Source organism: Cariama cristata, unplaced genomic scaffold (genome assembly GCF_000690535.1).
Source record: "Cariama cristata isolate BGI_N322 unplaced genomic scaffold, ASM69053v1 scaffold8937, whole genome shotgun sequence".
Lineage (NCBI taxonomy): Eukaryota > Metazoa > Chordata > Aves > Cariamiformes > Cariamidae > Cariama > Cariama cristata.
The window spans coordinates 70,499-91,589 of NW_009626029.1; the positions used below are offsets into that span (position 1 = coordinate 70,499).

At 36.7% G+C, this 21,091-nt stretch overlaps 1 protein-coding gene across 1 annotated transcript in view; it reads right to left on the bottom strand.

Moving 5' to 3' along the window:
• Positions 1-18,222, bottom strand: part of SCLT1 (sodium channel and clathrin linker 1) — a 41,491-nt gene extending 23,269 nt beyond the window's left edge. The window contains exons 1-11 of the mRNA XM_009703850.1: positions 18,169-18,222; positions 17,427-17,479; positions 16,445-16,514; positions 15,259-15,314; positions 14,743-14,875; positions 13,820-13,942; positions 11,762-11,806; positions 9,148-9,218; positions 3,161-3,251; positions 2,897-2,988; positions 1,031-1,208 (exon numbers count right to left, since the gene is read on the bottom strand). Of these exons, the coding sequence (XP_009702152.1) occupies positions 1,031-1,208; positions 2,897-2,988; positions 3,161-3,251; positions 9,148-9,218; positions 11,762-11,806; positions 13,820-13,942; positions 14,743-14,875; positions 15,259-15,314; positions 16,445-16,514; positions 17,427-17,479; positions 18,169-18,222 (966 nt within the window). The remainder of the gene's footprint in view (positions 1-1,030; positions 1,209-2,896; positions 2,989-3,160; positions 3,252-9,147; positions 9,219-11,761; positions 11,807-13,819; positions 13,943-14,742; positions 14,876-15,258; positions 15,315-16,444; positions 16,515-17,426; positions 17,480-18,168) is intronic.
• Positions 18,223-21,091: the final 2,869 nt, after the last annotated feature.

A 21,091-nucleotide genomic window follows, 5' to 3' on the forward strand; every position in this document is an offset into this window, starting at 1 on the left:
GGGTGACTATTTTTTTTTTGATCAATAGGCATGTCAAGACTCACTGGATTAGACCCTGTTCTTTAGGAAGTTTTGGTGGATTGTGCTGCTGTGAATTTGACTGTTTTCATATCTATACTTTTGGCATACACATCACCCTATGAGAGTTTAATCATGTTGTATGTAAAAGTGTGGTTTAAGGCCTCTCCACATGTCTAGTTTTCTTTGTTGACTCTTCCTGCACTTTCCTAATTCTCCTATGTCTTGCCTGAAATGGGCTGATCAAAACTGCACATGCAGGTGCACTATGTCTACAGGCATCTTTATTTTTAAATCTCATTCTGAATTATTTTTACCTTTCATCGTATCGAGCACCACTGAGGATTGCGTGCATGTATTCTTCAAAGACATCCACACCATCTCCTAAACTGTTTTTTGACTGGTAAGACTAAATTCAGCACCCAGTATGGCACATTTAAATTTCTTCTGCCATTTTATAATACACTAATAAACACCTTTGCAATTTTTTCCTGACTGCAGACTTTAACCACTCACTACTCAGTCACTTTTCCAGATTCCTTCTGAATAACTGACATCTGAACACAGAACTCACTCTTGGTGACCTATGCCCATCACATAACAAAAAAAGGCCCTTTAGTTTTAGCTCTTCTTTCCTAACCACTAATACGTTATAAATTCATAACAGGACCTTCCTTTTTATTCTGACAGCCCAATTTGCTTACAAGTACTTGATACGCAACTCTGTCAAAAATTTTTGACAATTCAAGTTCAGGTGCACTATTATCACTTAGATCACCTTTATCCAGACACTCAACAGTCTTTGAAATTTACACTGTATGACAAGTCTAAGAAATGTATGTCACATCACAGTTTGCTACCTTACACATCGCTAATTTTAGCACGACAGACATAAAAGAAGCTTGGTTGTGTATGCATGTATGCCTGCAAGAGTCACATAATCAGGCACTCCACAACTCTAAGTGATGAAAGTATTCTAATATCTAAGACGTATCTTCATCCATCGCCTTACCTGACTTTTTTGTAGGTTAGCTTCTTCTAAGAGCTGTATGCAATCTTGGACTTTTGCAACAGCATCGTACTTCTCCCTTTCTACGTTAGCATACTTTGTCTGAAGCTCTCCAATTTGTTTCTCCAGGGCTGTTCTTTCTGTTCTCAGCTGTTCTGCGTCTTGGACAGTAACATGTAATCTACCAGACAGTAAGAATTTTACTCATTTAGCAACAAGGTGCTTAATTAAGACACTAATTCTTTCAAACTAAACTAATAGGAAGTATTTATTCCTAAGTTGCTAAAACTGCATCCCTGCTTTTCTGCTTGTTTTTGGGACAGAGTCTTTAATATTCATCAAGTCTTAGAAACAAAACAGAATTAAAGGAGTTAACTCAGATATCTAACCTCAGAAGAAGAATGTTGCTACCCTGGGACAGATCACTGGAAGTGTTCTATATTAAAACAGAATAGAACAGCCCCAGAAGGAATAAAGTTTTCCTCTGTGGAGGAAATGGAATAATTGGATGTGTGCAATGAAGTTGCAGCTATACCATTAAAACAAGAAAACCACTGGTAATTTTAAAACAGCTCAGAAATTCTTATTGTTTAATTATGATTGTCAGTATCGGCAGGCATGAGAAAGGGCGAGAATGCCTCGGAGGTATCCTCACAAAAAATCTCAGAAAGTTCCACAAGTGCTGCTGGTTCAATAAAGTGCACAGTTCTAAATATCCATAGTGAGTACTTCAGCAACACTTGAGCTGCTTTTTCAAGCAGCAATGCTTTTTTACTTTCTGACATGTTTGTCATAAAACATACAGAGAAAGACAACCACTCTCTTTTTGCAGAGCCAAAGCACAATTTTTTGTAGAACTAAAAACCTACAGGAAAGAATAAAACTAGCTAATTCCTCAAGACATTCTAAAATAAACTTAAGAGCCTCCACAATGCTTAGGCCAGTGAAATTCATCGAGTAGAGGTAGCCACACAAGTCTGTGTGAGTCCTCGAGGCAGTGTTTGACCATACAGTCACAAAATTAATTCCCTAGTAATTATTTGGTTTCTAGAGTTATTGAAGAGTCCACTAATCGCGCTTACAAGGCTGTGACCGAGAGGGGAAGATGAACAGTCACGCAATTATTTCAATAAGCAATTTACAAATTCTTCTTAGCTGTCAGGTCATTTGATTAATGTTAACAATTCAACAACTGTTCCTGATACTTGAATCAAAATCACTGTACTCAGCTAATTGTCATATCCTTGGAAAGTGAAAGGGAGGGGAAAAAAGTCCACACAAAAGAACCTGATTAAATCTTACATTTTCCAGAAGATAGTGCTGGAACTGAAGTTCTACTCCTTAGCTGGTATTCAAACTACTTTTGTAACTAGCATTTATTGTTAAGAAGTGTGCTTTGGCAGTTTTATTAAATAATCTTTTTTGTATAAAGATTGTCAAACTATGACCTGAAACCCAATCTTATTTAACGCAGAAAGAAAAATCTGTATTCACCTCAAAAATAGCTAGTTTACGTAAATACTTTCAAATTTCAGTGTGAATGTTTTTCTTTAGAACTCCACCTAAAGCTAACAAGAGTTGAGTAACTAGAATTTATGCACTAGAATGAAAAATATATGCCCCATTTTTATTCTGTTACAGTCAATAAAATCAGGTGGGCTGTTTTATCATTTTAAATACATTGAAATCAGAAGCTGTTCTGAAAGGCTGCAGAATACAAGTAAGATAGAGAGCAGCCAAGCATAAGACACCTATATTTTGAGAAAACAGAACTGCTCAGAGACACAAAACCCAGAAGACAAAAAAAGACATAATATTTTATCTCACTTGCATGGATCCTGTTATTAACACCCCACGAGCTATCTTTACCTTGTTTCTAATTGTTTTATACTAGACTGCAGCTGCTGCAAGCGTTTGTCAGATGCTGTTTCTCTTTGCTGAGCAGATATCACATCTTCTTCCTAGAAAGAATATATGTATTATCCAGACATCATCTGAGCTTCCCTGAACAATATAAAGATATGCCAACAGAAAACAAGTTAGAGAACAACTTGCAATTTGTGTAACATCAGCGTGCAGATAACTGACAAGCCATTCCATTGCAACAGAAAATTACTCCTCTCTCTAGAATACCTTTCTCTCCAATTGGCCTTGAAGCTTCTCTGTCAATCTGGTCATTTCATCGACCTTAGCATTTGCTGTCTGCCCATCTATTTTGGCTTGCCTGTATAAAGAAAACAGCCTATGAATTACATTTCAATTATTATAGGGGAAAAAAACCAGCTCCGTCACAACTTTGTTGAAATAGCTGTGAAGGGCAGCCAGATTTCATAATACTGTTCCTACAGGACAGAAAAGGTTTCCCCCTCCTTCTCCTTTGTACTCTGTGGCACAGTGAGAGAGGAATACCAAATTCATTCGACCATTGTCCTGTGGAAATGACTTCTTAAAGATAGCTTAACAGGAAGGTGTATGTGTTGATTAAATATTTGGAAGGACTAGGCGATCAAAAACTTTAAGTGATTCAATAACTTAAATATAATTAGCCACAGATACTTAATAGAGAAATCTTTTTCAGAATTAGATTTAGCTTTTTAAAGCAATATGACTAGGAATTAAAAAAAAAAAATCATTAACTACTTCTGAAGAATTTAACTGATATGCTTTGTAATCCGAATAGGTTTTAAGAGCTGAAAAGGAAAAAAAAAAAAAAGTGGACTAGCTAATGAATCAAGACTTCCTCCTCAGCAGAAAAGCTTATTGAAATGAGCAACGCTCCTACTCCTCTGACTTGGGAACAGAAAGACATGAGAGTCCTTCACCTGGGGTGCAACCCAATTATTCAGGCTGCGTATTAGGCTAAATTTAAAAGGCCAATGATTGAATGTATGATAAAGTTAAAAAAAGAACAAACAGATAAGCTGATGCAAACTGGAGCACTAATAGTTATGAAAGAAGCTAGAAAATATTTAATACTTTTAAGAATCAACTTCAAGCAAAAATTCCTTATAGAAATAATAACTGTGACTTAATGGCATAAAAGAGCACATTATACCTATACGAAAGTCTTAAACAAACTACACACAATCCCAGCAATTCTACAGCAAATAATTTCAGCTTAATTAATCAGAAAAGCTAATTTTGTTGTAATTTCTTTAAAAAAGCAAAAACAAAGGTAAAAATAATTATTCCCAGACACACGGTCCTCATCGCAGGTCCAAAACTTTGATCTTACTCCATCTGAAACATGCATCTTTCTCCTACAAAATGTACTGTTAAGTTTACGAGGACATTCAGTTGCTTCCCAAAAATATTTAAAATGTGCTGTAAACCAAAGCAAAACCTCAAACCCCATCATAACAAGGGAAAAATAAGAAAAATATAAAGAGGTCATAAAACTCAGAACAGCTTAAGTATTAAAAATGCATTTTAAGGACCAAATTCAGAGGTGTGTTTAATAGGCAACAAATTGATTCTAAAGATGCAGCTTTTATTCTTCACTGCGCAATATATCTTTGACTCCGTTTAAAAGCTTTAAGATTCTGAAATACAGATACACGCCCTAGCAACGCCAAGTTTCTTATTTTATATGTTTTATCTACAGATCTTAAAAAATGTTTCATTAGCATACAGATGAAAACATTTTTAATACTTGCAGCTAGACTCAGCAGTTCACGTCACCAGAGCAGACCATTTGACCACTGACTGTTGAGCACCCCCTCTCCAGAGACAGCCGCTAGTAGGTAATTCAAGAGGACAGTAATACAGGGAACTAAATGATTAACTGTACACAACGGAGCTTTGAAACACTAAAGCACTAATACATGTTTTAATAAAAATTCTAGCATATAAATAAGTGAAACCTGTTCAAACCTCTATTCTCTACAGAAATACATCAAATATTACATTGTCTCCATGCACGGCAGATTATGACCCTTCAATAGATGGCATAATAGTACATAAATAGTACAGTATAACTGTATATTTCATATTGAGTTTATGTTAACATTGATAAGAAGCAATCACTCACTTCCCAAACACTTCTTAAGGACTTTTTGCCCAAATTTCAATTTTTTACTTTAGGTAAGGTCAGTTTCTGATCTAAAGAATAAAAGCTACTATCAACCTGAAAATAACTTCCAGTAGAACTCTTAACTTTGCCTTCTTTTTCCCAGATTACTTGCCAAAACTTAATCTAGCAGTCTTCCTTTAGGCACACGTCCTGGAGATAGAGGATGACAATATGCCAGGAGTATGTCTGAAGTGTTTTATGACTACATGTGTCAGATTGTATACTTTGCTATATATTAATCTTAAAAATACCTAAAATTTATCAACACACATTTATAAGCTTAGCAATATCAAAAGCTCCAAAATTACACTCAATCTAGGCCATACAAAGCTAAATCAAACCTAAATTCTCTTATATACAAGTTGGCTTTTTTTTAAATCTCCTTTTCCTCTCCAGACTTATTACTCTATCACCATAAATCAATGTAAAAGTGTTAAAAACATCCAAATGGATTAGAATTGCCTGCAATATATGCTATATAATCCCTGCAAACCACATCTATGTAACCTCATGTTAGAGAAACAACTGGTGAAAATATTCCAGACTTCTTTAAAAATCACTGCAGCACACTTTAGAGCTTTATAGAGCTGCTGTCGTTAGCTTTGTGGGTATAACATAGCACTGTCTTCAGGGTTGCAAGAACTTTTGGCTCATCTGAGAGGAATGTGAACGTAATTGATGCCCATAATTAAGAGATGCTAAGTTCCTCTGAGAGCCTCTCTGCCAAAAACTGAGAGCGCTACGGGGAGAGTAACAACGACAAAGGTTACTTACGATCATCGCCAGCCAGATTAAACAGTTACAGAGACTTCTGAGGAGACGACAGCTTAAAAAGAAGTAGGAAAAGCTGTGATTGTGGGTGAGAGACTTTAGAGTGACAGCCCAGCAGCGAAGCCGTGTTTGACCCTGCCAGGAGTCACCCCATGGGCATTGCCACCTTTTCCCAAGCCTGAGAGCAGCTGCCCCACCAGACCCCACGAGCAGCCTGCGCCCAGTGGGAACTCAAGGGGTACTTCAGGGAGCAGCACAAGTACCCGCACCTCCAGCACAAGGGGTGTGCAGATGGGGGAAGATGTACTTCCCAAAAAGGGAGTACCTGTGCACATACTTCTAATCCGTGCTTCCTGTGCAAGAGGGTGTGCATACCTATGTAAGAGCAAGCAAGAAAGAGTAAAAAAAAGTGAGATCAATTACAGAAGGCTGTTTATAGGTTTGTGTTTGTTCATTAATATATTACAAATGCCTAGTATTATGGTTTACCCATTACATTATTAATATTGGTCATTAACATATAGGCCACTGATTGTCCAGTTGTGGATTAATGGCAAGCAGTTAACTGCTTTGATTGACTTAAGTCACATGTGTCAAGCAGTCTTGCCAAGCCAGAACACGTTAAACTGGAAATCCAGTGTTCTGAGAGGAGAAGGAAGATGACTACTCCAGCCCTGAGGATACTCAGACGGAAGTCTAAATTCCCTCACAATTTCACTATTTATAAAACAGCAGCTAATCAAAAATATGCATACATATTTGGGCATGTGTGAGTATAAGTTCAGAGCAAGATCCACTAGCTTTCAGTCAGTCCCAGGGACTTCTACTCTTTAATATACCTTCTTCCTGAAGCAGCAGGTTAAGCAGAAAACATGCACTTGCCTTCTACCATCCATGCTCATTGCCATATGGACAGTTATACACACAAGGAGCTGTATGCATGGCTATGAATCAGAGTTTGGCTATTCTGGTTGTCATGCCATATTCTAAATTATTTGATCAAAGTGGTATCATTGAATTTCATATAACTCCAAGGATCAAGCCTAAAAAGGAGTTTTCTTTTAACAAAAAAATGAAATCAAGATGAGTTCAAAAGGAAATCTTATCTGTAATTTCGACACACACACTCAACTGGCTGCTCAACCACAACCTGATGATTTTAAGTTTGGTGTTTGTGTTTTTTTTTTTTTTTTAAAAGTCAAAACCACTGAGATTGTTAGAAATGCAGTAATAAAGTGAATGCTGCCAGCATTTATTGAATGTCTAAAACAGGTTCAGTTAATGCCAAGTGCTTTCATACCCACTTATTACATGACTCAATGTAAGCACATCAATGCAAGACCAAAGATTTATAGATGAATGAGACGCCAAAACAGTAATTCAATACTAACACCCTTTGCAAGGAAAGAAATTCAAAAAAGTAGTGATATGAAAGTATTGTTCTTTCCCCTTATAAGAATTAAATAGTAGCAGGCACAAGCAAATTGTAAGTGATGACTAAGTCTGAAAATACTTGATAAAGTACCTTCAACACCACCTTAATTTTTGATTGCTTGTCACAACATATTCCTTCTCTAAAACACATCATTTCTGAAAATAGTTCTTCCATGGAAAAAAAAAATCTTGGCTAATAAAGATGTGAAGTGCCAGCAAGGACCCCTCAAAAAACACATCTTCAGTGACTGAAGTAACTTGGCGTTTGTAAGCAGGTTCTGGTCCTGAACTTATTGTACAAAGGAAATGTAAAAGTAAACATTCTTTAAAACAAATAAAATTCTTCTAGTAAGTATGCCATAATGTACCAAGCATGGAGTGAAAGGTTAATACTAGAAGCAGCTAATTTTTATTGCTGTAACAGCCAGAAGGTTTGAATACAATCAATCTCGAAAAAACACACTAATTTTTAAATTGGTTAATAAATATTCAACGATGACCAATATTCAACACTAATGAATCTGTTCATTCACTCTAAACCGGTATCTTTTACTGTGGGTATTGTGACACCTGACTTTAATAGCTACAAACAGTACAACTAGACTCATTAAACAGATGCTGAAATTTGCATAACAGCCAATCTTTACAGTGACAAGCCCTTAGCATTACAACAGATACCAACTGCTCTTCATGTAAGATTTTGTGTGGGTTTGGAAGAGAGGAGAGGAAACATCTGATGCGGCCTTTCTTTCTTGGAGGGGTAAAATCAGTACCAGCACGCGTTCAGCCAGCCTAGGTTTCTAAATACCAGCATTACCTGCAAAAGCTGCGTACAAAATTGAGTGCCTGAGCACGTGTGCATGTGCAAAAGCACAGAGCCATCTTTAACATCTGTTTACATAAACATGGAAATTATTTTTACCATTTTTGGGGTGACATTCTTTAAAGCCAAAAGATAAAACTAACAAGACATCATAGCAGTCCAACTATATGAAATATTTTAATCACAGTATCAAAGGAAATTACGGGAACAAAAACCAAAGCAAAATTTAATAATTAATCCAAAATTTAAGTACATTATAAATTTTAAGCTTATAAACAAATGTTTATTTTAAAAAGCTTATTTAAAGCTATAGAAAGAAAATAAAAATCACTGGTTGATAATGAATCCATTTTCTTTTTACTGTCAGTCCACAAATCCACTGTTTACTGAAATAAAATTTTAGTTTGATCTCAACCATCACTAATTAAGAGAATTAACAGACACAGTAAACTGGCATTGAACAGACTTTGGCTGTAAATATAAATAAACATGAAACTGTGTTGCAGGTATTTTTCTAATTTTCCTTGATATACTTCAGGAATATAATTAACGCTTCTTTTATCTCTAACTTCCAAAGAGTCTATGGTTTGGAGCTCTTTATTGAGAAACAGTGAATAGAAATTTTATTGAAAACTTTAAAACTTGAAACTACTTTCAACATTCAAATTTCAGAACTGTAACAAGTAATTCTGTAACTGGATTTTGAGCAAACTGTACTCTAATGAAAACCAATCTTCAGAGTCAATTTTGCAGCAATACTAACACTTTGTTCCTTTTAAATCAAAGGTCAAATGTTGATTATTTCAGGAAACAGCTGAACCAAACAACAGTAACTGGAAATACGCTGCCCTAACACTAAGGATGCACACCTGTCTAACAAACTTAAAAGGCATTAACTGAAACCATTGTAACTATCACTATCAAAGTCAGTCTGCAGGACAAACATGGCCCATGCTACAGCAGCAAGTTAAAAGTTATAGAAAATATATTTAATAATTTTTTTAATTGCCTGGTCTATACCTCAGTTGTTTTCGTAGCTGCTCTAGTTCCACACTCTGTTCTGTTACAGTTTTCAGAAACTGTCGATTGCTCTGCAAAATAAGGAGATATTTGTAACATGTTGCTTACTGTATTGAAAATGTTATATATTCAGAATTGTTACAGGGCATTTCTACAGAACACAATACCATAAAAATAGCATTCTCATTTTAGAATAATTTCATAGTTTTGTTACCCTACTAGCCTTTTCTAGATCTTACATATACCTTACACTGAGATATTCAAGATGACCACAACTGCAGGCAGCATTCCAGATGCGACTGTACTGTGGACTTCAGCACAACACATACCTTTTCCCCTCTCTTCTAATAATTGCTAGCATTCTTCTTGCTTTTTTGACTGTTGCTAGAAATTGTTTTCAGACACCTCCTACTTCTAAAATGCCTATTCTGAGTGGTAACAGTTAATTTCAACACCATCACATAGTACCCAAAGTGAAAGGTCCACTCGCCCACATACATTATTATTTTGATTTTATTAATACCAGTGAAATGTCAGATAAAATTCACTCAGATGCTCAACATCATGAGATCTTTCTGCAAGTTTCTGCAGTTTTCACTACCCTAAATAGTTTAACATCAGTAGTGAACACTCTTGCCTCAATACTGAATCTCATTTCCAGAGTATTTATAAACATGCTGAACAGCTCTAACCTGAGCACATGTAGGGAACACAGCTGTTTTACCACAATAAAAAACCTGACTCATTACTCTGTCTCTTCACTTCCGATTTCTCAGTTTGTTAGTTCAAGAAAGGGCATGCTTCTTTATCCCATGACATCTTTATGCCTTTCGTAACAGATGTTGCCAAACGTTTTTTGGATAACGCAAACAAATGGATTACCTTTATCTTAACATTGCTCATTTCATCTCTTTCAAAGAGTTCACGTATTTCACTGTCTCCTCTCCACATCATCTCTTTCCAATTTTATGATTTTAAGCATTCAGTGATTCTGTTTTTTTCAGGTATCTACTACTGATTTGCTTGTAACAGCAGATCAAACAGTCTGTAACTTCCAAATCGTGAGCAAAATTGCTTTAAAAGCTCATATTGTATTTCCTCAAGACGGTTTTCAGACAGCAGAGATGGTTTTTCAGATAGCAATCCTCAGCTCTAAAGTATCTATCTTTAGAGAATATTGTATCTTGTATTAGAGATATATAATATATAATAATGATAATTAACAATTCAAATACTATATAAAATACTAAGTATAATTATATGTATCATTTTATTATATCATTAATATATTATCTGTAGGTATATTATATATATCTTATATAATAAATCGAGAGAATATTATAACGTATATCTGAAGTATCTATCTTTAGAGAATAGTTAATTTTGAGACCATCACTGACTACATAAGGCAAAAGTTCCTCTCAGAGTGCATTATTTTGCTTTTATTAAGACTAATGAAATAGCTTGTAAACAGGACAACTGCTCGCAAGATACAACTCTGTAGTAATCTGCAATATTCTACTCAACATTGGTAAGGGCTCGATTGGAGTATGGTACCATTTCCAGCACCACAGTTCAAGAATAATGGCACAATAGAAAAGAATTTAAAGGTGAGCATGAAGAATGATTAGATATCTTAAAAACATTGTCAAAGAACATTTAAAGACTTGACTTGCTTTGAACAGAATAGAAAAAGCAGGGAAAGGGAAAAGATGGCAATACAAGAGTTTTCAGTAACAGAGGCACCGTGACAGACAATGTAGTAATCTTTCCTTCATACCTACAATATTTCACACCAAAGAAACAGGCTTATATTTTAACAAGAGGTCAGATGTGAGGAAAAAAGGTCCAGTGATAAAAACAGAAGGGAGCAGACTGCCTAGAGCAGGTTAGGAGTCTTTGTGCACGACTACTATTCCAGACAAACTTTAATCAAAAAAAATAAAAAATAATTACACAGGAATTGTGTCTTTCAGAGAAAAAGCTGCTGAGCCAGAAACTTCAAGTCTTTCACCTTGATTTTGCTATGATATTAAAATTGTTTGTCAATCCTGGAAGTCCTCGGCTAAAGCTTAGAGACCAGGAAGTCTCGCAATCTAAGGATATGGATGAAGCACTAGGAGATGATTAGAGCTCAGAAAAATCCCTGAAAAGGTCAATGACAAAGACACTGAAGCCAGTAGTGCCAAACCAGGAACTGATAAACGAGTGGCAGAGCTGCTCTACATAAGAGGTCATTGTTTAAATAAGTTTTGCCTTCGTGAAGATGGTTTTGAACGTGTGACTGAAGTACACTCACCACATACCCAAATTCTGAGTGTAAGCTTACCACTGACTTCTTGAAGGAAAAGCTCATATAATATTAAGAGCTAACCTCTCAACCACCCTGACCTGGTGTTTGGAGTTCAGGAAAAAAGCCATTACTACTTGATTTTTTGACTAGTCCCTAGAAAATTCTGTAAATTTGAGTGGCGCAATGTCTTTTTTAACCAGGTATGTATGAAGGACTTTTTGCTTTTCTTTTATACTTTGAGACTCTAGTAGGAAAAAAAAAATAATTTACTAGGTCACTGTTCAGAAGGATTTTACTTACCAACTCTATTTTCTCATTGGCTATATGCAGTTGCCGAGTCAACTGTTGAAAGCTAGTCAGTTGATCCTAAAAAGAGAATTCAGAGCTTCTTAGAATCATTATCATAATAAAGAGTGTCTAATTAGGGAGTTTCACAGGCAACTAAAAACATTTTCAAAAACATTTATACATGTTGCAGGAAATTCAATATGCCTTTATAGATTAAATTTTAATTAGACTGCTTTTAGTTGTTGAACTAGTAATCTGGAAAATCAGAAAACTGTATCTGAATTTCACTTAGTTACAAATTGCCTCCTTCCAAAACTCATACACACTTACTATTAAAATATGAAAGTATACACGAGTAGTGCCGTTAAAGAGCCACACAGACTATGATGCTACTATAAGCATTTTTGCTAAGCACAGTACCACATATGTACTCCTTAATTAAAAAACGCCTGTATGGACACATTTAATTTGCTCTTTGCCATATAGGACGTCTTGTGCCCATACAAAAAAAATTGTTCGATTAAACTCCTGAGACCCTGAACGTAACTGTGTCATTGTAGGAAAACTAGCGTTACACAGAAAAACCATCTGCAGCATGCCAAGTGTCTTCAGAGGACAGAGAGGACTCAAGTCCCTGAGCTGGAATAGCTACTAATTGTGCTGTGTTTATCTAACAGTCTCAAGGCCAAGTATAAACCAGAAAGCTATTCCAACAACTCCCTTATTTACTATGTCCAACCCTTACAACCATATCCTCTCTCATCTTTGCTTTCTGTCAATTCTAATTCTAGTTGGTCTTACCTATTTCTATTTACCTCCGATAGCTATTTTCTGCTCTTCCATCAAAAGTAAAACCTAAGAGTTTATTTAACTGAAATGCCATTTTTTGTGCAAGACTAGTAGCATTTAAGAATAAAAGGCAGCTCAACCTCATTCTTGTTACAATGGCATTAAAATTCACCAAGAGTTCAGTTAACAATGAAAAGTGGAATCTAACAGCCCTAAACCCTCCAACAACTACCAATGGCCATACACATAACAACGTGTCTGTTACCAGTAACTGATAATGCAACACAAGAAATAATCTAACAGAGAGAATAGGAGCAAAAAGTTGCAACTACACATAGATAAAAGAATCCTCATAACTATTGCCTGAAATAATTTTAAAACTTGACAGAGCACAATAGCTGTACACATATTTTTCCTGTTTCTCAGAAAAGAGCATATTGCTGAGGTGGACTTAATACCACAAAAGAACAAAAACCAGTAAAAAAAAATTTCTCTTATAGAGGTTAGCGGTAACTGTGCCCACAAGTCTAGTGTACTTGAAAATGGAAAGGAAATACTAAAAAAAGTTGTAGCATCTCTTTACAGATGTAGAAATATCTGTAGCGAGGTACATACAGGCATGAAGTTTCTATTAGTTCTTCACACACTGAGCATCTTTATATAGCTCATCAGAGCAAAACAGCTTTTCTGAACTAAGACTTCCTGAAACGCCTTCCCCAGAAACAGCAGAAGAGAAGCAGGCTGTTAAACACAAGCTAGTATTAGAAGAATACTGGTGAACTTGATTTTTTGTCTGCTTACAGATGCTTCTTTACTGAACGGCAACAGGAAATTGAGACTATTTTTCCCAGTATCCCACTGTGATCTTACAGACAAAATTTAGGATTCAAACATAGGAGACAACATGAAAGACTTCCACTTTGGAACTGAGAAATCTTTAGCAGCTTTTTCAGATGTTGAATTCTACTGAAGATTTCAAACCATGCAATTCAAACACGATTATTCATATACATGTGCAGATCTTATGCACGTATACACATATATGCACTAAGACTCAGACTCAGTGCATTCCTCAAGTTCCTGCCCATAATATTTGAAATCAAGAACGTTCCCAGTCTAACTGTGCATTTAGCTGATGAATCATTGACCACACCTAACCACTCAACTTCAGATGACTATATGGAAAACAATTAAACAGTACTGGTACAACCTCCCCCACTTCAGCTTGACTACACACAGACCCAGAATCTCTACCGTACAGAAAGACATTCAAAAATTAACAAAAATATAAATGAAAATTACTTTCTGCTTTTGCCTTTCAGCCACGTGAATCTGCGTTTCAGTCATACGTTCCTGGTACTGCTGCTGGAGTCGATCATGCTCCTGTAACACAGTCTGCCAGAGCGCAATTGCTTGTTCTCTTTCCTAAGTTACAGAACAATGGTTTGTATAAAATATTCTATTATAGCACATTTACCTTCATCTATCACTCTCTTAAAAGAGAGGTCTTAACTTCTCTTTTGAGGAAATGCTATTTACTGTACTTGCCTCTGCACACATTACAACTACACAGACAAAACAGCAAATTCACATGCAGAAAAACAGACGCTTACAAGTTCAAATTCTACCTACAAATGAACTGCAAATTTTCCAGATTTTTTTTATAGTTCAAACTTTTACAGGTATTTACTGTAGGCCAACAGTGTATATAATATTCAAATGCCAAAATTCAGCTGTCAATTTAACTTCAACTTAATCATATGCAACAGGATAGATACATCACTGTAATAAGATCAACAAAATTTGCTTATCTTTTCAGATTTAAATATTATTTTTTATATCCCACATATTCTTGTCTCTTCATATCACATTATAGTGTTTTTGATTAAAGTGACAAGCTACTACAAAAACTTTAATTGAACAAAGTATTTCATTAATTTCCTGGTCAGAAATTCAATATAAAGATCAAGTCAACTAGGTAAAACTACAGGCACAAATTAACATTAAATACTTCTTGTATGAATCTAGGAAAGAAGTTCCTTTAGGTCTTTAGGTTGAAAGTATAAGCATTTGTTTCTTCAGCTACAGAAAGTCAAGAAGGTCTCAAAATACTCTCAAAGAACTCTGAACAAACGAATTCTGAATCAAGAAATAAAACAGCTTCCCCTAATCTGCCGAGGCACAACGAGAGAAATAAAACAGTACAAATGTTTCATCTCACACACTTGATTCGTCAGTTGCAGTTGTTCTTGAAGGTTTCTCACTATGCTTTCATCTGCAGGAATATCAGTTCCCAGAGGCATGAGAGGAAGAGCCTCCAGTTGCTTCTCAAGAGCCTCTTTCAACTCTGCATGCAGCCTGACATTCAAAGAAGTTAGTTCAGCAAAGTATTTCTTCAACAGGTGTTTTTTTTTTTTTAAAAAAAAAGAAGTATACCATACCTTCAATCTGTATACTATTTACTTCTAAGTCATATTTAGATCTATTAAGTTACATTCCATAAACACAATAGACAGTTTGAAATAGTTTAATATCTAGTTCTTTTAGAGATATGGTTAAATCTCCTAAACGTGGTGCTGTAATCTACAGTAAGCACTTAAAGACTCTAACATTAAGCTCGTGAGTATGAAATCTTCAACTATGAAGTAGATTCAAAAGATTTCAAGGTCCTAGTAAACACCTTTTTGAGCTTTAGAAATCAAGGAAAACAGGAGTCGTAACAGGGCAGTGCAATTATTTACCTTTCATTTTCCTTGGTGACTTGTTCAAATCTTAGTCTCATCTCGCTCATTTGTACCTAAGACAAAAGCATGCAAAAGTAAGTGCTCATTTAAGTGACATAAACTTTGGGAATTGTTTCATCTTTTAGTTCTGACTGATCCTGTAAAAGATGGACAATTTAATTCAGCATACTACAGTAAACGAAAGTAACTTTCTTTTTTAAGGAAAATCATAGGATGCCATTCAAATTTAACAGCTGCTAAGTCCTGTTATACCTAAGCATTCAGAAATTATTATGAGCATTAAACTTACCTTTTGGAATTCTTATAGCTCTTACAGATTGATTCTTAATTAACTCAAGTCTTTTTAGGGATACAGTGGATAACTCTCATCTTTTATGTAGTAAGCATTTCAGAAAAGAGTTTAGGAATTAACTGAGGTGAAACTTCAGTTACGCAAGTCAAATGGACTGTTTTCTTAACTAAACAGTGCAACAAAACCACAGTGCTTCTATTGCCTTCTGAAATCGGCCCAGCTTGAAGACTGTATTTGCAGAATCTTTATGGCGGACAGATCAAACAAATTAAGTGCATTAAACCAGAGTATAACTTCTGCATGTAGATCACAAGTAAAAGTCGCTTTCTCCATGCCACAAGTTTTAATTATTAAACACATCACTTTGCTTTTCAGCGATCACACAAAGCATTAAAAAGCTTCATTTTCCTGTGGCTGCGAGGAGGACAGTCCCGCTCCACCTCAACCCCTATGATAATAAACATTTACAGAATTATTTGAATCTGAAGAACTACTGAGAATGAAGAAGGCTGGCTGTATCTACACTTGCAGGACTGAGCTGGACTGCATGGCCAAGATCAGACCTGTAAGGAACGAGGGGAAACAGCTGCCTCATCCGAACGCCACCTAGGAAAACACCTGCAACCCTATCAGAACACCTAGAGAAATAAAACATGCATGTTTCATTTCACAACACTACTCCAAACGCACAGTAATCCGTGCAATTTCTACAAACTCCCAACCTTTTCACAGAAAGCTCTCTGTTCACCCATCTGAGGCAGACTGCAGTCCAGCAAGTTTGTGAAGCACGGCGCAGGCATACTTTCCTTCACTGACAAAAACTAATGGCCTAGGTATTTATACTATAAAATAGTAAGACTATACAGTCTGAAATGTTAGGAACATCCATACCTGATAAAGCTGCAGCTGTTCTCTCATTTCTTCCAAGTGTTTATCATACTCCGTGATTAGAGTCCACAAGCTAAAAAGTTGAAAAACATGCTTAGAATAAATTTTGCACATGCTGAAACATTGTTCTGATAATTAACTAGTTTTAAAGCATTCTTAATCTGGAGACATAACAAAATAGTCACTTTTCTTTATTTCCAAGCTCGAGGTTCACCAGAATCAAATAAATTTAATTACTACTTTTAAAGTATGATCATTAACAGATTTCCTGTATAACAGAACTAGAACATGGGACACTATAAATGAGCGTTAATACAACATTAATATTTCATACATATAATCCCAAATGATTAAAGACTAGACTTTGTTACTGCTTTCACATACAACAGTAAAGTGGCCTATAAGACAACCCAAAATAACATAGTTCTACCTAATACTTTTTCTTTCATAATATTTTTGCAATTGATAGTAATTCTCTGAAAATTCTATATCAGTCTAGAGCGATAATACCTTAAAAGCTAACAAGAAAGGACAGGTTATTTTTATAACAGGAGATTACAATGATTATTAAACAATTTACTAACAGGCAACTGTTAGTTGAAGATTGTCAAATAAGCATTTTTAAGAACATCCACCTGACCTCAACAGACAGCAGTTACCTGTGTTACCTAGATGAGTACAATTGTGCCTACGCTTTTGTTTATTATCTTAAAATTTAGACTAGATAATTCCTTCATTCATCTCTCATCCTTTATTTTACAGATCGTGGAAGAAAAAGTCATGTATTTAATTTACTGAATAAACAGAATAGTATCTAAAACAACTGCTACAGGAACACTTTTACAGACTCCATTCAAAAGTTCTCAGAGCTGTGAACACATGTATATAAGACCAGGTTTACCTGGATATTTACACTTTAAAAAGCACATGACAATTTCTTTTGAATGCTTTGTAGTATTCCCACTTATCACCTGGAATCAGTTACCTTTGGTCCATCATCCTGGATCCTGATAAGCCACCACGTCCAGGGGCATTTTTCTGTAATGGTATACTTTACATATTAGTACTTGCACATGACTGCATGTAGTTTTAAATTTTTACATGCAACCCAAAGCTGTTGTTCTGTCTGTACTGTAATCATACACAATAGCCCACATGATCACTTTCAGGTTTGTATTCAAAAATCCTTCAGTGCTGGCCCAGTTTGAGAAAAATAATCCACACACCCTCCCCGGAAATGCTCTGATATAAAGCATAATTGCATCTGAGAGGGAATCATCTCGCTCTTAAAAGAACAATCATAAGTTTGTGTAAGTGCTAAGTTCACGTCCATGCATGTCAGCATTAGGGAAGTGCTGCTGCCATACCTTCTGCACAGACTTTCAGACAGGCTTATGGTACCTAGTTAACACAAGACCAATCTCTTAGAAAATGGAAGTCTATAAAGTGAAAAAGTCTACTAAAGTAGAAATCAAGTATTCTTTCAGGGATATGTTCTCCTGCATACGACAAACTTTTGAAAACCACCAAAAATATCAGAATTCACTGTTATGACAATTTTATTCTCCTGTTGCTGTTTGGAAAAACAAGCAACTCTAGTCATGTTATGGACCCAACGCAAGGCCAGGCCACATTGAAGTGTGCTGTGCTCTATGTATGCAAAAAAACGTTTGTCACAAAATCTCATCACAAAAATTCTTACTACTTCCATCCCCGAGTTCACATACCCGCTCAGCAGTAGCTCTCAAAATCTCATCTGCTTCATACTGTCCAAGTGCCATATTTAGCCTCTGATCTGAAAAACACAAAGTTTGAGAATCACAGCTGTAACATGGGCCATTATCTACACAAACCTGACTGGCAGTCTGAAGTATGTTTAATGGTGTAGTGCTCTGAAGGCACACAATGTGCTTCATATAATTCTTCTATTTAGCACAATTATTTCAATGAAAATAGGACTTGAAAAAGCCTAGAAAGACTGCGTAAAAATAATGAATTCCATTTCTTCATTATTCCTACCTTCTTCTTTTAGAAATTTAACCCACAAACACATATACATCTTAATGATTCACAAGGTCTAAGTGCAACAAATCACATTGTGTGTCCAATTCAATTAGCTGGATGTTTGACAATTAACCTGTTGTTGGGAACTCAACCCTGCAGTTCTCAATAAACTTTCAACAAACTTAGGTCAAGAGAGCTTCATTGATAAATAGTTCTGAGCACCTGAGTATATCCAAAAGAAATCCAAACGAGAATGAAGAAATACAGTCTGTCAGTATCTGCTTTTTCTGAAAGAAGCAAAGCATAATGAGTAATGAGATATCACACTGCTGAGCTGGAAACATCAACTAAGGCATCACTCTTCCCTACTCACCTAACTTTGGCTATTGGGATTTCAGAGACTACTTGTACTACAAATGAAAGAACCAGCAGAAGGTTGGAAGGGAGAAATAACAGCTCTTTCTGCTTGTTCATGGAGTGTTTTTTGATCTAACAAAACCACAGTATAACCACTCAAAAGAGGGGACTGTCCTGCTGTATTCAGCGTTGGTGTGACCTCATCTCAAGTACTCTGTGCAGTTCTGGGCCCCACAATTTAAGAAGGATGTGAAGGTCCTTGACTGCATCCAGAGGGCAACAAAGCTGGCGAAAGGGCTGGCAGGGATGGCCTGTGAGGAGCGGCTGAGGGCTCTGGGTTTGTCCAGTTTGGGGAGACGGAGGCTGAGGGGCGACCTCATTGCTCTCTGCAGCCTCCTGAGGAGGGGACGTGGAGAGGGAGATGCTGAGCTCCGCTCCCTGGTACCCAGAGATGGGACACGTGGGAATGGTTCAAAGCTGTGCCAGGGGAGGTCTAGACTGGACATTAGGAAGCATTTGTTTACCGAGAGGGTGGTCAAACACTGGAAGAGGCTTCCTAGAGAGGGGGTCGATGTCCCAGGCCTGTCAGTGTTGAAGAGGCATTTGGACAATGCCCTTAACAACGTGCTTTAACTTTTGGTCAGCCCTGCAGTGGTCAGGCAGTTGGACTGGATGATTGTTGTAGGTCCCTTCCAACTGAAATAGTCTAGTCGATTTTATAAGAATCTGAGTGACACTTTTGTAACTGGAACTGGTAAAGAGGAAGAAAAAGGAAGTCAGGAAGGTAATGCATACATTTCTATTTAAAACAACTTCTTGCCTATTTTTCTTGATACACACCCCATGGTTCTTTTCCTGGTTCTAATACTCTAAAGGAGGATATAGGAAAAAGGCAGAGGAGATCAAAAGGATGTAATAGTAAAAAGATGCCAAGCAACAGGAAGGGGAAAGTAGCTGCCCTCACCAGCCAAAGCAGCCTGCAAATATGAGTTGCAGAAGATGACAAATCTTAAACACTCCTTACAGATGTACTCACCTTCAACAGTGAATTGTTAAATATGTTCTGATAAAAGTTCTATGTATCTAGTAGCTTATCACAAAAATATGGAATGGAGGAATTATTATTTGTAGGGTTGGCTGCTGATAGTTCGAAATGCATTCAGGTAAAACTCAGTTTGTAACTGATCAGTGCCAGAAACTAGCATTTTGTTCCGAAAGCCTTCTTTACAGCTACATATTTAACTCAACAAGTATTTATTCTACAACATTAAATATCATAGTGCTTAGAGAATCTCTTTTTATGTGTATTACATTCAGGATTTTAGGACTCTGAATGAAATCAGATGAAACACAAGAAACATCAATCCATATATCAGACTTAGAGTAGGCCTCAAATAACTTAGGCATACAAGCCAACTTCACATTTGTCATTTGGCACCCTTCAAAATGTATGAAGTTTTTTAATGAGAGAATTAAACTCCTTGATAGAAAAGGCAACTCTTGCCACTTCACAGTGAATTTAGTCTGAGCTCTATTTAGAGTCTAAAGATTTATAAAATAAGAAGCTACACCCAGACAAATTAAATACATGTGAAAAAGCAAAATACCAGTATTTGAAAATCCATGATTTGTTCATATCCCCATATAATAAATACTCACTCAAAGCTCAATAAAGATAAGGGCTTTTGAGCCAGGATGACTCTGTTAGCTCAGACAGAAGCTTTTCCGCTACTTAGCTCCGTGGAATCAAGAGCTGGTCTTTCACCTTTGGCCACCCAAAGCTGTCACACAAAGCCGAGCTCCCACTGACATTTTGAGTTTCGAGCGATGCACAGCCATAGCACTTCTTGGACTGTGATCTTGTCCTGCTTCCTGCCACGCTACCAAGTTTCCCACCACGCTAATTAGCAACAGGGACAGTTCTTGGGACAACACATCAACTCATTCCCTAGTTACTGGGATATAAACTGTGCAGAAGCACTTTTTGCCAGTAAGTAATTAAAGCGTACTCCGGTTCGGTCATATTAAGCTTACATTAAAGTTACCGACATCGTAACAAATAACACATAATTAGGGGTTTCTCCTCTCTGCAGAAATTGACCCCAGCTCCCGAGAGGCAGCGTCCAGGCCTCAGCTCCTCCGCTCCGTCCCTCGAGGAGCCCCGGGGGCAGCACTTGGGCCACCCGCGACGTCCCGGGAGCCCACGAAGCCGACCACTCGCACGGACCCCACCTGGCTCTCCCCCACCGCCCAGCTCAGCGGCCACGTTTCCAGAGAAAAGCTTCACCG